We start from the raw sequence: 17466 nt of genomic DNA, 5'->3' as shown, positions 1-17466 counted from the left end.
AAAATCTACTGGTAACAAAAGAAGCTTCAGGTTATTTTATAAATAACATTTGTTTCTTAAAGAAAGTGAAATAATTGAAGTTTTGATCTCTTGGATATAGAAGAGTGAAATCTGTGTTGAATAAAAAGGCTTCAGTAGGTTTAAAAAAACAAGAAAATTTATTATTACATCTACAGAACACTTACAGGACAGGAAATATTCTATGCATCAGTAACAGTACAATGTAAAGAATACAAGAGCAAAAGTTTACAAATGAAACACAAGGTTTAGAGGAAGTCAGGAACAAAGTAATAATCTGAACAGTCTTATTTTGAATGAAAATAAATATCAAGTTGTACTACTTCACAAACATCAATACTTCTGAAGAACTGCCTTTGTAAAGAAATTTCTTTATACATTTTACTCAGAACATTCTGTCACTCTAGTAGAAAGGACTTGGTATGTAATATGATGCTAGCTTCCTCTTGGCACAAAAATTAAGCATTTGTCACATCAAATATTGGCTTAGCATGAACTGTAACACATTTTTAAACTGATAGGTATTTTTCTCCTAGAATTCCAAGAATAGTCTGTAAACTCGGTAACTAAACAGAATTAAATACATAAATTTGGCAGTTAAAAACAACACTTCTGATGTTATCAGGTGCCATCCTTAGTGTACTAATTTCTCAACGTGAGTCCAACCACAAATAATTTTTTAATTCTTATAGCTTGTTAAGTTTTCTGCAAGGAGCACAAAACAGTAGCAAAAGTACTGTGGAAGAAAGCTCACCTTAAGATCATATCAATACAGATTTTTGCTTAATTCATTAGAGATTATGTGCAGAATGTTGCGTGTATTTCAAATCCAGTTATGTGGACATAAACAAGTTTCTAAAGTGTCTTCTAAACAAATAAATAACTAGAAAACCAAGAAATATCAGCAATACTCTCAAAACTATAACAGCAATACACGCCTCATCACATACAATTTTGAAGGCCCAAGGTGGATTCCATCTTGAGTAATCTAAAAATAAAGATATAATTAGAAGTTTAGGAGGGAATACATACATTTGTAGTAACTAAGGAATATCAATATAGTATCATAGTATCATAGTCTCATGCGGGTTGGAAGGGACCTTAGAGATCATCGAGTCCAACCCCCGGGATTCGAGCCCCCTGTGTAGCAGAGCGGCACTTCTACCACTTGCGCCACAGGGGGGATTCGAACCCAGGGTCTCCGGTGTTGCAACGTGGCATTCCTACCACTGCGCCACTGGGGCACACATGAATATTAACAACAGTGTGAAATGATAATACTTACAGACAATTTTATCACGTTCTGCGTTTCCTGGAGAAAGGAAAAAAAAAAAAAAAGAAAGGCAGTCAGAATTTCTTTTTCCTTAAATCTTTCCTAGTGAGCTGAAACTTAGCAATCAAGCAAGAAAATCTGACAAATCTAAGAACTTGATTGATAAATCTTACAACAAAAGTGAAATTTCTTTGATAAAAATTGAACTGCAACACTTTATAATGTGTCCACAAAGATATTCTTGCTTCTAACAGTATCACTGATGAGAAAAAATGCCCACATGACAATGAATTGAAGTCTTATGTGACCATTTTCAGTTTGAACCCGCTCTTATTTGTGCTTCTCAAAATAATAGATACTGTTTAATATTCACAACATATACATGAGTTAGTACATACTACCATGTACAGTACCTCTTTATGGTTGAGAATGGGAGACAGACTGTTTCCTAAATTGGGCCTAAATCTTGGGGTTAAGTATAAGCTGGTAGTTCTATCTGTTTTTCAGAGGTGTCTCCTACTTAGAAATTAAGACCCATAAAATTGTTTATTGCTTTTAAAGCTATCCTAACATATATTAAGGCAACTAATTGTTAAACCACAAGCATGACTTTCAGTTATTGAATGAAACTTAAAAACTTATGCCCTAACTTTAGCCACATGAACCTTCAAGCTCTTGGATTTTCAGTAAGTAGAAACTGTATTTTTGGGACCTTCTGAAGAGAAACACCAAAATAAGACTTTTAAAAGTACGTAGATACATACCGATTTCTTTATCTGGTTAATGATGTCATACCATATGCTATGAACCAGCACGGAGTACAATGGAAACCATAATACATTTGAAACTATAATCATGAATTATCATATCGAGACTTCATAATTATCACTAAGACACCGATTCAGTAACACGAACAATGCACTTGTTTCCAGAATATAAATGGCCTTATGGATTGTTTACTGGACCTGAGATTAAAACACATTTTGCAGCAGTTTTTATCAAACAAAAAAAATCATGGGTTGTGTTTTTTCCTTTATGTATTACAGTTTACGTTTGCTTTTACTTACTACACAGTTTCCTATCACAGTAGTCCCTCTTGGCACATTTACTGCATGGTGGTCCTTCTTGATAGGGTCTTCTTTTAAAATTACCACTATAAGGGAAAAAAAAAGTTTCTGTGAGACAGGTTGGTCCTGCATAATTTTACAGAAGTCACTGGTTGAAATAAACATATTAAGATAAAACAAATTGCTCACTATTTGTTAAAAACCTTGGAGTAATTTTGAAAGCTCTCTTTTCATTTTCTTTGTTCTCTCCACGTGAAAGAAAAGACTCCTAAAAAGTTGTTATTATTATTATTTACGGGAAAGTACCATGGTTTTTTCTGCTATGGCAGAAAAATAAAAATGACATGTAACAAAAAGATATTCTGTGGGCTACTTACTGTTGAAAAACAACCTTCCTTCAGCAGAACACCTGAAAATGCCTAACAGGAAGAATGCAGTCTTAATGAAGACAGACAGATTATTACATGCTGAAGTACCTCCTCTAAGTGAAGCCTGACTTTTAAGTATAAGGGTCAGCCTGCAGGACTTATTAGTTGCACACTCTAACAAAATCCACTTATATTTTAACTGGAAGATGTGACAACACAGATACCATCATTCTGGCCATCAGGTAATCAGCTGCACAGTATCCTGGCTATGCTGTATGGTCTGTTCAAAAAGATGAAGCAATGGTATGCTCACAGCTAAATCTTGGGAACAAAGAAGCAGATTTTGCTCCCACAAAGGACTATGGGCTACTGTTCTCTTCACCTCAATAGCAGACACTTTGAATAATTTTCTTCAGAGATCACTTGCGTCAGACCTATGATAATATTTTCAGGATTCCAAGTTTCTACACACACTCTGCACTATCTGTATTTAAAAACAGGAATTACCCACCAGACATAAAGATTTAAGAGCTGGTAAAATACTGCTGAAAAAGGTGCATGGAAAACCCCTCCAGGACAATACCTGCAATTTAACTGCAACTTGTCTTTTTTGACATGCCTTTACACATTCACACACACAGTTGGTAGGCTTGACTCTTACCCCAGAAGCTAAAGTAACTCATTTCCACTACGTACACTGCTCTGAATCTCAGACAGGAAGAAAACGGAAGTAAAGTGCCCACTCTCTTACCTCTTCTGGCACTAGGAATCAAAGACTGTTTTGAACCTGCTGTAGAAGAGCAGGAGAGAGTTCTGTGTACATATAAATAAATAAATACATACATATACAAAAGTTGCAGGTTAAGTGGCATAACTTTTGAGTAAACATCTACACATGCACTCACAGCAGGGGTGATTTCAAACAGAAAGCAACAAGGTCAACCTGAAAAGGGTCTCAGACTCCAGAATGAGAAAGACAGAAGAAAAAAACAAAGCTTCTTGAAGCTCTTGCCAAAGCATATCAGATAACAGTGTGAAAGGAGGACCAGCTGGTGATTGTGCATGGTTCAATTGCAGGAATGTAATACAAGCCACAGAGACTGCCTGAAATGCAGTTCAGGAGGTCTTTCTTGGTTTCAAAGGCTTCAACTGCTCTCTGTCAGGGTAACTGAGTTGTAAAGGTGCTCTTAGAAAATGGTCTTACTGTTCTAGCTCCACTTATTTCCTGTGGTGAATTAGAGATTGGGGTTCTTAGTATCAAGCAGTTATACCTCATGTCTTTGTCAGGGATTAAAGTGATAGATAAAAGGCAAATTCTTCACACAGAGGGTGGTGAGGTGCTGGCAGAGGCTGCCTAGAGAGCTGTAGATGCCCCATCCCTGGAGGCATTCAAGGCCAGGTTGGATGGGGTCCTGAGCAGCCTGATCTAGTGGCAGGTATCCCTGACTGTGGCAGTGCTTGGAACTGGAAGATCCTTCCAAACTAGACCACTATTCAGCTTAGTTATTGGTTATCAAGAATCTGCAGAATGGCACAAGATATCAGCATGGTAAATTGTTACAGATTAGATAAGATTAAATTAATAAACCTTCACAGACCACTGTTGATGTCAATTAGTCATTATGCTAAATCAATTAACTGGATTTTTTTTTATATCAGAGTTTAAAAAGAAAACAACAGCAAAACTCCATATCCCATTAAGTTTCAGAATAATAATACAATTAGAAGTACAGATAATTATACTATAATTGTGTGCCTCCAGTGGCGCAGTGGTAGGAATGCCGCTTTGCAACACCTGAGGCCCGGGTTCGAATTCCCCCTGTGGTGCAAGTGGTAGAAGTGCCGCTCTGCTACACAGGAGGCTCGAATCCCGAGGGTTGGACTTGATGATCTCTAAGATCCCTTTCAACCCGCATGAGACTGTGATACTGTGACTGTGAAAAGATAAGGGCAGAACTTAAAGGAAATATTTCATTCAAACTAACTGAACTCTGTGACAGTGGCCAAGTTTGCTAGAAGAAAAAAAGCTGCCAACTTTCCCATTTCTTCTGGCTCATATGAAAAAGATCATAAATCAGAGTGGGATTTGCTTAAGATCGGCACAGAATGACTTTATCAGTGAAGTCAGATTAAAAAAAAACCAAGTACGTGTTGTAATGGTTATGTCTCCAGTAGTAAACAAATTAGATAACCACCATTCTCTCAAGGCTTAGCATTTACAAAGCTACCATAAACGAAGATCTCAATTTACTTTTAGTGGACTATTATTACAGGTTATTTCTCTTTCTTAATATTTAAAAGAACAACTTACCTTGGTGCATAGTTGCAAACAAAATTTGCCGCGTTTTTTATTCCTCCAACTTCTTTACAGAAAACAACAGCACAGCCCAGTTTATATGAATCATCCCAAACAACCTAAAAAATGTTCAAAAATGAATTGACACACAGTGGTAACCTAGTCTAATATCAACCAAATACCAAGCTGTTTTAAGAGACTCTACATATCAGTTTTGCAGTAACTGATCTACTCTTACTGTTTACTCATAAAATAACTGCTGTTAAGAAAGCATTCTAAGATGTACATCTAAGTATATCGTAATAGTAAGGGAGCTACGCTGCAAGTTTCAGAAGCTTCTACAGGACAACTTTAGTAGACATCATTGACTTTATGGTCGCTGAGCAGGTTCCAAGTAACAGAAGAGAAATTAGTGGCAACTACCTGACAGCTTCTTTGAGTAGGACTGCATAAAAAGGCTTCTCATGCTAAAAATGGCCTGGCTGGTAAGTGCAACAAGCCTAAGCCTGAAAGCTTTAGCACTGTACAATTTCAGACAAACCACTGCTATCTGCCATACTTGAACAAGAATGGCTTACTATGGCTTACAATCTGAGTATCCACTACTTTTATATACCTTACTATATACCTACAATATCTGGATGATCATAGTCAAGAAAACAAAGACAAACCAGATTGCTCTCAGTATCTCCCCAGCATGAACAGTACAGAGCCTAAGACTGACAAAACAATCTGAACATCCCCAAAAGTTGCCTCCTGTCCATTTTAACTGCTAAAAGTTATGATAAGCAGACATAACCTTGCTTAGAAAAGGATTTAAATGTTTAATTTGGTACTACCTGAGTCCCAGATTAAGGACTACTTTTTTCTTCTTTTCTTACTAGATATATAAAGGACATAATATATTTTGGCTGGATTTTCTTTTTGTTTGTTTGTTTTGTTTCTGATTTTTTTTTTTTTCCTATGGAGTTTCCATAGATATTTTGCAATTACTGTGATTATTTCTAACACCAACACGACATTGCCAGATTTCAGAATGGTGCGTGTACACAGCTAGAGAAGCTGGAGTGATTCTTAAGAAGAGTTCACATAGAATTGATACAATTAAATTAGCAGGATAACATTGTAGGCAACAATGGATTCTTATTACACGTAGTCTTATGAAACAAGGTGAACCAGGTACCTTGCAGTACTGCCACCGCTTGAGGTTAGAAAAGACAATAAGCTGATGGTCACTGCAAACCACATTCACAATTCTGCATTTGTGACAGACCTGATTTATCTGGTAGGCACTAAATTATGAACTACACAGAATGTTTTTGTTAAGATGATTCTTACCTGAGTATAATGACCGCAAGCTTTACTACATGTCTCCAATGAGTAATTGTAGGATCTGACTTCATCATGCCACGCTTTAATGGCATCTTTAGCATTAAAGATTTGATGACTTCCAATCCATAAATTCTCTCCAATACTCGTAAAATAAGGATGGCCATAATATTTCACGCTTAAATACACGTTATGATCAAAAATGCATTTATTTGCCCATGCCCTGGCAGTCCTTGCCAAAGCTGCATCCCAAGTCTGCAAAACAATGAAGTTGAATCAGTTGTGCAATGTCAAGTTACAGAAGACTCCAACAGTCAGATAAAACCAGTCAGGCAATAAAATGGACAGATACAGATCATTATATGTTAATAACAGGTAGACTTTATTATATTTAATATATTTATTATATATTATATTTTTTATATTGGAGCTACATAAAGAAATGTTTTTCCTTATTTAAGGCAAGTACTTGCATTTTATTTTGACTTCTCCAGTGGCAGCACAAAAGAAATACATACTTAAAAGGAATTTCCCCCCCCTTCACTGTTGAAAATTAACTTAGTAAGAGCACATACTAGCAACTAAAAAAATGTTTGGAACGCACTTTTATCTTCAGATAAATGAGTCATTAATTAAGCGTGAAACTTCTGGGGGATTTTGTCTTATTGAACAAATTGTTAAGGATTTCCATTACATAAAAATTAATTCAGAGTAAAAAATACGCAGCTTCTGTAGATTAAAATGTATAAATATTTTATGCATTTTAAGAGATTCTCCACAAACACATCCTGCACGAATGCTTTAAATACACCAGAGCATTTTACAAACACAGCTTCATAAAATCTGTTTGTTTGGCAAATAATTTATTCTGCTATTTATTACTTCTCAGCAGTCTACCACTGTAACATAACTTAGGATTATTTAACAAGTGTATTTTCTATTTGTGTTTCAGTCGTGAGTGCTTTGCAGCAGGTTTCTTCTATCTTTAACTACCTAGTTTTATGTGCTATAGAAAAGATCCCAGATTTTAATGCTTGGCTTAGCACTGCACAGACATTTAGGTTTACTCTTTATCCCTACATGGCTTCCAACGCAGTTATCTCACTACAGCTTGTTGCTTTTTTCTAACTATTTTTCTAAATTAATATTTCCTTTTTTTCATCATCTTTTCCTGTTTTTCTTAATCCTGAACACTAAACCCAGGCACAGTGCTTTAACAAGATGCTTCAGCCTGACGGTTATATGGCTCCCCATCTGCCATTCTGGGTTCTAACCCATGCACACAAAGCCATTCCATTCCCACAGTATGTGATTATTCTCAAGACTAGTTCAAAAAAACCAAGCTATCAGGTCTTATTTTTTCAGCACATTCTTTGGTTTTGTTAACCATTTCCAGCAAAGTTTTCAGTGCAATTTGCGTCAGTGCCAGACACAAAGAATTTGCGTTGCTACCAGATTTCCAGCCCCAGTATTCCAGTTCATATTCTTGCTTTTGACAAACAACAGAACTACCTTCTGGCACTGGACTTTTCTTCTGGAGGGAGCTCAGGGGAGACCTCATGGCTCTCTACAACTCCCTAAAAGGAGGTTGTAGCAGGGTAGGGGTCAGCCTCATCTCCCAGGTAGCAGTGATGAGAATAAGGGCCAAGAGTTGCACCAGGGCAAGTCTGGGTTGGATACTGGGAAGAATTTATTCTCAGAGAGTGGTGAGTCATGGGAACAGGCCACCCAGATTAAGTGGTGCAATCAGTGTCCTTGAAAGTGTTGAAGAAATGTGGGGATGTGGCAGTGAGGGCTGTGGCTCAGAAGGCATGGTGGTGATGGGCTGACAGTTGGACTAGATCATCTTAGAGGTCTTTTCCAGACTTAATGATTCCATGATTCTTCCCAACCAGAAATTCCTTGGAGCTAATGTGAACCTCTCCTATTTGTTCATTCTATCACATCCTCAAGCTGTTTCTACCTCACCTGTCTACAACCAACCCAACTTTCTAAGATATTTCTCACCAAATAAGCTTAATGTTATCTGAACATGTGGCACTGCTTCTGCCCCGACCACCTCACCGCACCACCCAACACACAACTGCAGGCCACCGCCTACCATGAACCGCATGTTGCTGGCGGGGGGATTGACGTTCCTGCGGAATACATTGTGTGAGCGCACACAGTCCCTGATGAAGGCCTTATCGGAGATGGATGGCAGAGCGGAGCGTCGCCTGGACACCGCGCCCAAGGTCACCGCTACCTCCACCACAGCCACCACCATCACCACCGCCCACAGCCTCATGGCGCTGTACGGCCGTCACCGCTCGGGCACGCGCCGCTTCCAGAACGTTCTGTGTGCTGGAACGTAACGCATTCAGCCCCGTCCAGCTACGCCCAGAGCGCTACCAGCCTCATCCCCTCGGTCTCGGCCGCCGTTTGGGGGCAGCCTGCTGCCGGCACAAGGACCGCCCCGCCTGGCTGCCGCTCCTCCTCCCCGCCGCTGCTGCGCGGCCGCCGGGCGGGTGTTGTTGTGACAGCGGCCATGGTGCTGTCCGTGCCGCAGCAGGCGGTGGTTTCGGTGGTGTTGGTGCTCTGTCTGCTCGTCGTTATGCCCAGGATGTTCGGGGGAGGCGGCGGTGGCGGTAGGGCCGGGCGGGCTCCGCGGGGCGGCAGGGCCGGGCCCGGCCATTTCGAGCCGCAGCAACAGCAGCACAGAGGTACGGGCCCCGCTGCGACACGGAGGGGGCTCTGAGGGAGGTGTTGGGAATGCCCACGGTCACCTGAGTGAGTGGGGCCAGGTAACCCAGCAGCAGTGTGTGTGAGCATTCAACCTGCTCCTTTATGGCCCTGTCTGTCTTTAGGAAATTATTTACAAAGTATAGGTGAAACTGTGTCGCTTGGACTGTATGATGCCAGTCAGTGTAATGAACAGGTAGGTGTATTGCGTTGGCTGTGTGAATGAAAACTTTTCTTTTCGTGTCATACCACCTGTTCAGCTTGCAGATATTAGTGCTGGCATCTGCAGCATCTCTCATACTGCCGTGGCCCAGGTTGTGCAGGGCTGACCCTGGGCTGTGCTGGGAGAGCACTGCACTGTTGCCTGCTCCTGCGAGGCCAGCCTTCGCTTCCTATAGTCCTGCAGCCTTCTCATTGAGAGCAAGCACTTATCTATGGGAGAAAGGAAGCAAACAAGGGAGGGAAGCATTTAAATCTCGGCCAGTACTTCTTGGCTGTAAATGGGAAGCTGTTGTAGCCACAGCACATACACAGTCTGTTGATTTGTTTACTTAACATTTCAAGCAGCCTGAGCTGCCTGGCAGGGTACCTTGGCTCATACCCTCAGGGAGAGCTTTAGGGTAAATGTCTCTCTGAGCTGGCCATAAGCATCTCTGACCTTGTCCTCCTGGTATGAGGATAGATGGCCTTTTAGAAAAGGGAGGGCCACAATTACCCCTCACATTTAATACAACTGTTGACTTGCTCCAGAAACTGCTGCCGCCTCAGCAGGGACTCACTGGACAGAAAGAAACATGGTGCAAGATTGTACTTACTCTTAAAAGAACCAAAGTGGTAATACAGCATTACAATGTTTTTTTTGTCTTTTCTGTGGTTTGCCCCTGTGTTGGCCAACATGTCTATGAAGGGAGAAACATTAAAAATTGTATCTTAAAGGAGCACGGAAATGTAATTTGAGAATCTTTCCTACTCAGACTTAACTTTATGTTCTATTTAAAAATAGGTTGATTATTGATAACTTTCTTTGAATGTAAGAGCTGAAAGCATCATCTGCTGGAGTGAACAGTAGCGTTGATCACAGGATGGAAAGAAGTTAATTCTGGTTGTGAAACTGATTGCACCTCTGATTTCATTGTTTATTTTGTCTTATTTCTTTCAATTTAACTTTCAAGGTAGTCCTCAGACAGTTCATCAAGTTCACCCCAATCCAGGAAATCCTGAAGGTGGTGTTTACCAGAGTATTCAGCAGATGAGAAATGCAATGGCAAAAGAGATGAAGAGTGAGAGGACTAGAGGAAATGGCAGAGACTTAGCATTCACACTCATGCCCTTGTATGCTCTTGGAGTGGGAGTGTTTGCAGCATACAAGTTCCTGAAGGTGAGACATAAGAAAACTGTTGTTATTGAAATTGGAAGGATCTTTCTTTGTTCTCCCCAATTCTGAGCCCATGTATGTGGTTGTCTGATGACATTTGATCTGAACTCTAACGTATACCTCCATAGTTAAAATAGAAGTATGTGTGATTCTTCCTCGTGAAGGCTTTGGTCTTATATTTTTTAGACACTTGAATGAGAGTCTTATGCTTTCTCTCCCAGTCTCATAAAAGAATCTGAGAATATGAGCAGTGCCGTTACCTGAAGCTGTAATTTAAGTTTCATCAGTATTTTTCATTCTTCAGAATGAGCTGGAATGTGGGAATGAGGCGATTCCTGCAAAATAATACTAGCCTTAGGCTGGCAACTGGACAGAACAGTGAGCAGTAATAATAAGCAGTCTAGAACTTCTCCCCACCCTGACCCCTCTCATTTGTGTTAGGCAGCTGTAATGAAGACTGCTAGCCATGAAATGCAATACCTTTTGTACCATTAGTGAATTAAGAAAGGAGAATGCATGATCGATTTGTTCTTAGTCGTTTTAGTATCACATTTGTTAGGTGTTATGTATAGCATTTGCAAGGCTGAGTGTGCACCTGGAATATTGTTTCTTGCCTTTAGAGGGAAAAAAATAAGTCAAACCTGAACAGCAGTATACACAGTCTTTTTGTATCTGTAGTCAGTTTCGTATAATCTTCTATATGAGAAGAATACAGCTCAGCAAGATGAAGTTTAGAAGTTGAACAGTTTGGGTCTAGAAATAAATATAATACTAAAAGTAATTAGGTTTTAAGTAAGATTTAATATTATAAAACTGTATTTTGGATGTTATGACTCTACACACTTGTGCTTGCAGGCCTGAAACAAAAGTGCGTCTATAGTAATTTCTATAGTACCGTAATATTTTCATGGCATTTTTGTTAATTTAAGAAAAAGAGTTTTATCTCCTAATTAATAGTAATCTCGAAGGTTCCTCCCATTAATTTTGTAAAACTGAAGATAAAGAAGCAGCCACATCTTTTATGACTTTTCTCAGTCATGTTGTCATTGCTTTGAAAAGAAGGCAAAGCTGAAATGAATTTCTGTAATGGAGTAGAAATCTTACAGTTGCTGTTTACTTTCAGTGAATTTCTAAATGTATTTTTATTTTTAATATGAAGATATTTCTGTAATCTTTTAACACAACTTTGTTTATTAAAGATGAAGGCGCACGAAGAAAATCTCTCTGAGAAGGAAAAAAGTACAGAAGAGAAGGCAAAGGAAACGGGTAAGATTCCTATTCAGAATGCATGCATTCAAGTACATGTATTTCCTGCTGAAACAAAGCTACTTATTTTCATGAATACATTCTAACTCAACAAGAACATCCTTTTCATTTACTTTAGTGCCATTAGAAAAGGACAGAACGCATTTTGTTATTCTGTATATTTCAAACACTTACTGGATTCGTTTGAAAACTCCCGATGGTATTATTCTTTAAAACAGTTACAGTAATACAAGACAGAGAAGCATTATATAATGGTTTCAGTTTTCTCATTGTGTAGTGGTTCTCTGCCTTGTAATGTGTGATGTTTTTGTCATTTGATGCCTGCCTGCTGAATGGTTCCATTAGATTGGAGTGTTAAAGTAGGATATAATACTTTTTAGAATTAATAGAATGTTGTAGGAGAATATAACAGTATTATGCTTAAAATGGTTATATGGATTTCTCTACTTTTGGGCTAAATTAGAGATCAAAGCCATGATATGTTTATAAAGGACAGAAAGTATGTTCTACCATCTTCATGAAGGAAAAGTACCTTTGATTTAGTGTATTTTGGACACACCAAGAAGTGAACTTGCTTTTTGGAGAGGAAGTTAAGGCACGTCAAAGTTGTACTGTTCTCACACCTTTTCTTGCCCCTTATATAGGCAAGATTTTGTTAACTAAACAACTGGCAGCCTCTTCTGGTATCCCTGTACAACAGATCTAGGATTGGTTTTGACAGTGATTTGTTAGCTGCTTATTCACCACCCTCATGTATTGTATTTTCCTTTCTTCAGAGTTTCATGGTGTTTGAGGAGGAGTTACTCCTGTCAATGCTAGTGCCTTAAGCACTAATTGAATGCAACTATTTGAATGTACTTGCAAGGTATGAGTGAAAAAAACAAATGACACTGTGAAGCATGAGGGCACTCAGGCAGTATGAGGCATTAAGGCCTTTGACTCAGGAGGTCTTAAAACTGTGTAGTTCTAGGGGCTGGGAAAGTGAGTCATGTTCTCATCAGATTCTACCAAGGTATATCTGTATTGGGTACTGTTAGAGGTAGGTTACTGGATGAGAGGGATTTCTGGATATGCGTTGTAAAGTTGCTGTTCTTAACCCAGCCATTTCCCTTTTATGTTCTAGATTTTACAGAAAAAGCCTTTCTGAATTTTGAATCTGTCCAACCAAGAGTATAACGTGTTATCCTTTTGGCATTGTAAACACTTCAATGTAGCTTGAAACATTCTCTCTCTTCCTCCTTCTTCCCTCTTTTTCTCATTTGTTTTCCTATTTGCTAGAACATCAGCTTTTAGAATTGGAACAGCACCTGGCGCAGACAGAGAAAATGTTAAATTCTTTGTTGACTCAGTTGGATCCATTGTCAAACTGGTGAGTGGTTCAAAAATGTTTTAGTTAGAATCCAGCTTCTGTTAAGTGAAATTCTGCAGAATGTCAATAACACATTTCTGAGATATAAGTAGAAAATATTGCTTTGCCTTCCTTAATTACTGTTTATGTAGTGTTTCGCAGGTAATACTCATTCTTTCATTTAGCATGTTTTCTGTAGGCATTCCCTTGTTCACCAACATAAATGCCAAAGCTCAGGCTTGCAATCAGATTGCAGTTTAACTTGTTAAGCGACAGTAAAGCAGACTGATGAGAATAATACTGAAAAAATACTGAAGCTCAGCAGCCTTTGAAAACTCTTGTGGGAATTACATTTCTGGTAGCAAAATGATTTTCTTCATTTTGATGTCATTAGAAGATGAAGTCAGTTAGCAAGGTATAGCTGCTTATTTCTGTGTTTTGATACTGCTATCATATGCATTATTATTAAGTAGCCATTTCTGAGGTGATCTTTCAGCTGTTGATAATGTCTCTTTTCTAGTGTTAATGCTTTAGCCTGTGAGCAGAAAGATGAAATAATGACACAGATCCAGTCAATTAGACGACTGATGAAAGAAAGTGGATTGGATAAATCAGAGAACAAGATGACAGGTACTGCCAATTTTCAGTGGTATAGTTATCCAATTAGTTTACATTTTAAAACAGTCAACGTCTTTCTGTGATAATGTTCAGCTCTTAGGTAAAATGGGGTAATGGGATGAAAGTACAGCATAGGAAGTTCCGCATGAATGTGAGGAAGAACTTCTTTACAGTGAGGGTGACAGAGCACTGGAACAGGCTGCCCAGGGAGGTGGTGGAGTCTCCTTCTCTGGAGATATTTGAGACCCACCTGGACGCCTACCTGTGTGATGTGGTGCAGGGAGCCTGCTTTGGCAGGGGGGTTGGACTCGATCTCTAGAGGTCCCTTCCAACCCCTACAATTCTGTGATTCTGTGAGTGTAGAATTAGTTTTATTCTGCAGTTGTACTATTCTTCCTGTTTGGGTGGAATCTTGTGTCATGTTTTTTTAATACGCTGTGATTTTATTTTTAAGAATAAATGCTAGAATACACTGAACTGTGTTAATGCTTTTAAGAAGCAAGCTTCTTGAATGAGAGTCCTTTAATAACCTATTAGTATTGATCTAACTTTAGTCTGAGGATACCCACATGGGGACCTTGGAGGTTGTGGGCAATACTTGCACTGTTATACTGAACAGCAAATTGATTATTAGTTTCCTCTGGAATCTTCCAAAAGGTGAATAGCAATCCAAGAGAAATGTTAAACGTTAGGAACAGTTCATTAGAAGTTTTGGCAATTTCTCCATTAGTTGAACTTTCTTTAAAGAGAAAAATAAATATTCTACATCATGGATCCCATCCAGTAATTTAAACTAACTTGTTTCTTTACTGAATTCTAAGATGTCAGCCACATTTGTAATGAGAAGCTGGAAGATCTCTTGCAGTCATTTGCTGAACATTCTCAAGAGAAAGAAATGAATGACAGAGAAGATGACGGTAATGAAGATTTGCATGAAGATGTTGATGATGATTACAGAATAGAGGAGCACGAATTATGTGATGAATGTGAAGTACGTCAGTTTGAAACAGATGGAGTAGAAGACCAAGAAATGATAAACAAGGGTGTAATAGAATCAGAGATGGGACTGAGGAGACGTAATAAATATGAATGAAATCTGCTTGTGTAAAACTTAAAAAGCTTAAGGTTTGTTTTTTTTTTTCCCACCATGTTTTATGCACTTTAAACTGTTTTGAATGAAGTTCTAAAGCTATATGCACTGCTGTATGCTTTAAAAAGAGAGATTAAAACCGCTCGTATCAGTGACCATTCTGCACTTGGTTTCAACGGCAGCAAAGTTTCACTGAGGATGTTTACAAATTTTATCTATTTATTTTTTCCTACAACAATATTTCTGTATTCTGTATATAATACACTGTAATCTTATGCTTCACGAAAACATTGGAGTGTCTTGCGACTTAGACTGTAAAGAATCGGTGCTTCATGTTTTGTAACTAGTAAGCACAGCACCACTTGGAGTGTGATTTCTTGGGTTCATTAAAGAGTATGTCTGATGAATTTAGCTCTTCTGGAAGTCTCTGGAAGGAGGGAAAATGAGAAGCAGTTACAGGATAGGCCTTAAGAGATGTGTTCATAGAGAAGTTTCTTGATTGGGAGAGAAATTTAGCCACAAACACTGTTGAAATATCTTTTGTTGTCTCCTCAAGAATGGTGTATAGTTGTAATGTCATTGTAAGCCTTAATGCATTACATTGGGTAACTTCTCCCTTTTTTTATCCCACTCCTATCACTGGTTAAACTTGGCAGCTGCATAATCATTGACTGTTACCCCTTAGTACTTGTGTCCTTGCTTCATATTGATGTTATAGAGCCTGATTCATTGTAACGTAAGTGGGTATTAACAGATGTGTTAGCACTTCTCATTCAATAGCTGTGTTTCTTGTTCTGTATTGTGCCACTGAGTCAATGTTTTAAAAAAGCTTCTTCTGTTTTCCTTTATTTTTTTCCTCCTTTGCCATCATAACTTCTATCCAGACCTTAGTTTTTGCATAGTTTTCACTTCATGAGCATGCTTATGATGCTGCCATGCTTCAGTTGCAGAAATCACCTCACAGGTCGGCTTGTCTGCTTTTGTTTTTTGGTTTTAGAAGTACTAAGCTTTTAAATAGTCAAGTACAGCACCGTGACTTGCTTTCTCTCACAACTCAGCCTACAGGCGTTCTTTATGGCCAGGGGCGGGGTGACAGATGCGGGCGGGGCGCTGTTACCACGGGGACGCCTGTAGCGGCCGCCTTGCTCCGGCCTTCCCTGTCTTGCCCGGTGTTACCGGCACTGCGCTCCACCTGAGGCTCCGTTGGGAGGGCTGAGGCCGTGCCCGTTTGTGTCGAACCCCTCGAGAGAGGTTGAGCCTCTTGGGAGGCCGCCTCAGCGAGTCCTGTCCGCTCGGCTGCGTACACAGCGCACTGCCCGCCTGGTAAAGGGAGTGGGAGGTCCATGAGGTAGAAACGGGGTGTAAAAAGGGAGTGTGTCTGTTGTCTGGGGAAGTACGCAATAAGTTTTAGGTTTAAGCTCGCTAAACGGAAGGAGAAAGCAGCTCGTCACGGTCAGCAAACAGGTGAAACGTGAGCTGTGTTTTTCGGCTTATTCTGAAGGCTGTCGTTGCATTCGCATGGATTTGGAAGTGAAAGGAATTGCTGCATCCCCTCGAAGGCAGACTCAGCTGTCGTCGAGAGGGAAGAAATGTCAGGTATGTTAACAGAGGGCATGTGGTTGTTTTCTGTCCCTACATTGAGTTTCTTACAGAACTTTAAGCATACACTGGGGTTGTGAGTTCGGGTCTTCAGTGCAATCAGCAGAGAAGAAAACTTAGGAAGAACCTAATTGTGACAGAAGGTGATTTAAATGAGGTTCAGACTCTGTCCTTCATCTAGTAAACGTGGATGGTCTTCAGGGTGACTGCTTTATTCCCGATTTGATCATCATCATCATAGTATCATAGTCTCGTGCGGGTTGGAAGGGACCTTAGAGATGACTGTCAGAAGCAGCATTAAATGTATTGTGTTCTTTTTCTAAAGGCAGTTGAAATGCTGCAGGAAAAACTTGTGATTTGATGCACTGCAGAAATAATGAGACAGCACACTGCGTTATTCAAAGAACAGAGTTTGTTCACTTTGCTTAGTCTGAGGTGTAAGGCCGCGTTTTATCCCTTCAAACCTTTTAACATATTTCACCACAAGGTGGTGGTGTTCATTATGTGAGTCCTCTCTGAGAGAGATTATTTTTAATGTATTAATAGCTGGTGTAGATGCTGTCTGTATTCTTAATGACTAGAAAACTTTCTGTATTGACAAATACTGAGTATTCTTGTCTCAAGATGTGTAAGAATCAACTTTCAGTGAAAAGTTTTTGTTTTGTCCTTTTGTTAGTACTATCTCAGTCAAATCGTATGACAGATATCTGGAGGTATTGGTTCTAACCCAAGGAGGCTGAGAGATCAGTGTGTTTGTGTCCTGATCTGTGTCAGCATGTAATAATGTGTCCTTCTAGGGGTGGAGACCAGACACACATGCTACTCGGGGTCCTCGCCCACCAGAGTAAGTTGGCTCATGTTTTTCATCTGATTTGTTTAATAATTTACACCATACACCTGCATTTGTATTGATATGTAAATCAGTGCTGCGTGAAATTTATCATCTGAAGGCTGTTTTCTGTGACGTATTTAAAGCAAATAGTTTCAATGCGCTATTTACATTAGTGAAGTGCCTTACATTGTGCCACTGTGTCTTCCCTATGTTGTAAGGAAACTTTTGTGTAGGCACTAATAGTAGTAACTATTAGATTTTGTTTT

General features: G+C 39.3%; 3 protein-coding genes across 9 annotated transcripts in view; 2 read left to right on the top strand and 1 right to left on the bottom strand.

The window, feature by feature from the left end:
• Positions 1-135: 135 nt before the first annotated feature.
• Positions 136-8796, bottom strand: LOC107310800 (GLIPR1-like protein 2). Its single transcript, XM_032443614.2, has 6 exons — positions 8453-8796; positions 6361-6606; positions 5038-5141; positions 2359-2444; positions 1304-1330; positions 136-1006 (listed from the first exon to the last, which is right to left on the bottom strand). Exons 1-6 carry the CDS (start codon positions 8636-8638, stop codon positions 852-854), a joined length of 804 nt encoding a protein of 267 aa, XP_032299505.2. The 5' UTR covers positions 8639-8796; the 3' UTR covers positions 136-851.
• A 27-nt stretch (positions 8797-8823) lies between these two features.
• CCDC107 (coiled-coil domain containing 107) lies at positions 8824-15176 on the top strand. 2 transcript variants are annotated; one of them, XM_015856775.3, is made up of 6 exons: positions 8824-9053; positions 10245-10450; positions 11647-11713; positions 12992-13082; positions 13582-13691; positions 14501-15176. In XM_015856775.3, exons 1-6 carry the CDS (start codon positions 8879-8881, stop codon positions 14770-14772), a joined length of 921 nt encoding a protein of 306 aa, XP_015712261.2. In that variant the 5' UTR covers positions 8824-8878; the 3' UTR covers positions 14773-15176. The 2 variants fall into 2 exon arrangements, with proteins under 2 accessions (XP_015712261.2, XP_085393204.1); XM_085537078.1 differs by lacking the exon at positions 13582-13691 and having other exon boundaries at positions 14501-14924.
• Positions 15177-15908: 732 nt separating this feature from the next.
• Positions 15909-17466, top strand: part of CAPS2 (calcyphosine 2) — a 28865-nt gene continuing 27307 nt past the window's right edge. For 3 of the 6 annotated variants that reach the window (XR_014942463.1, XR_014942464.1, XM_032443609.2), the window contains exons 1-2: positions 15909-16365; positions 17166-17212. Coding sequence is in view for 3 of the 6 variants with exons in the window: in XM_032443609.2 (XP_032299500.2) it covers positions 16288-16365; positions 17166-17212 (125 nt within the window). In the remaining 3 variants the exon portion in view is untranslated. Of the gene's footprint in view, positions 16366-17044; positions 17213-17466 lie in introns of all 6 variants that reach the window. The other 3 variants (XM_085537060.1, XM_015856747.3, XM_085537063.1) reach the window with 2 other exon arrangements.

This window comes from Coturnix japonica, chromosome 1, assembly GCF_054131305.1.
Source record: "Coturnix japonica strain WE chromosome 1, WE-NBRP24, whole genome shotgun sequence".
Classification (NCBI taxonomy): domain Eukaryota; kingdom Metazoa; phylum Chordata; class Aves; order Galliformes; family Phasianidae; genus Coturnix; species Coturnix japonica.
This window is presented reverse-complemented; position numbering and strand designations above follow the sequence as displayed.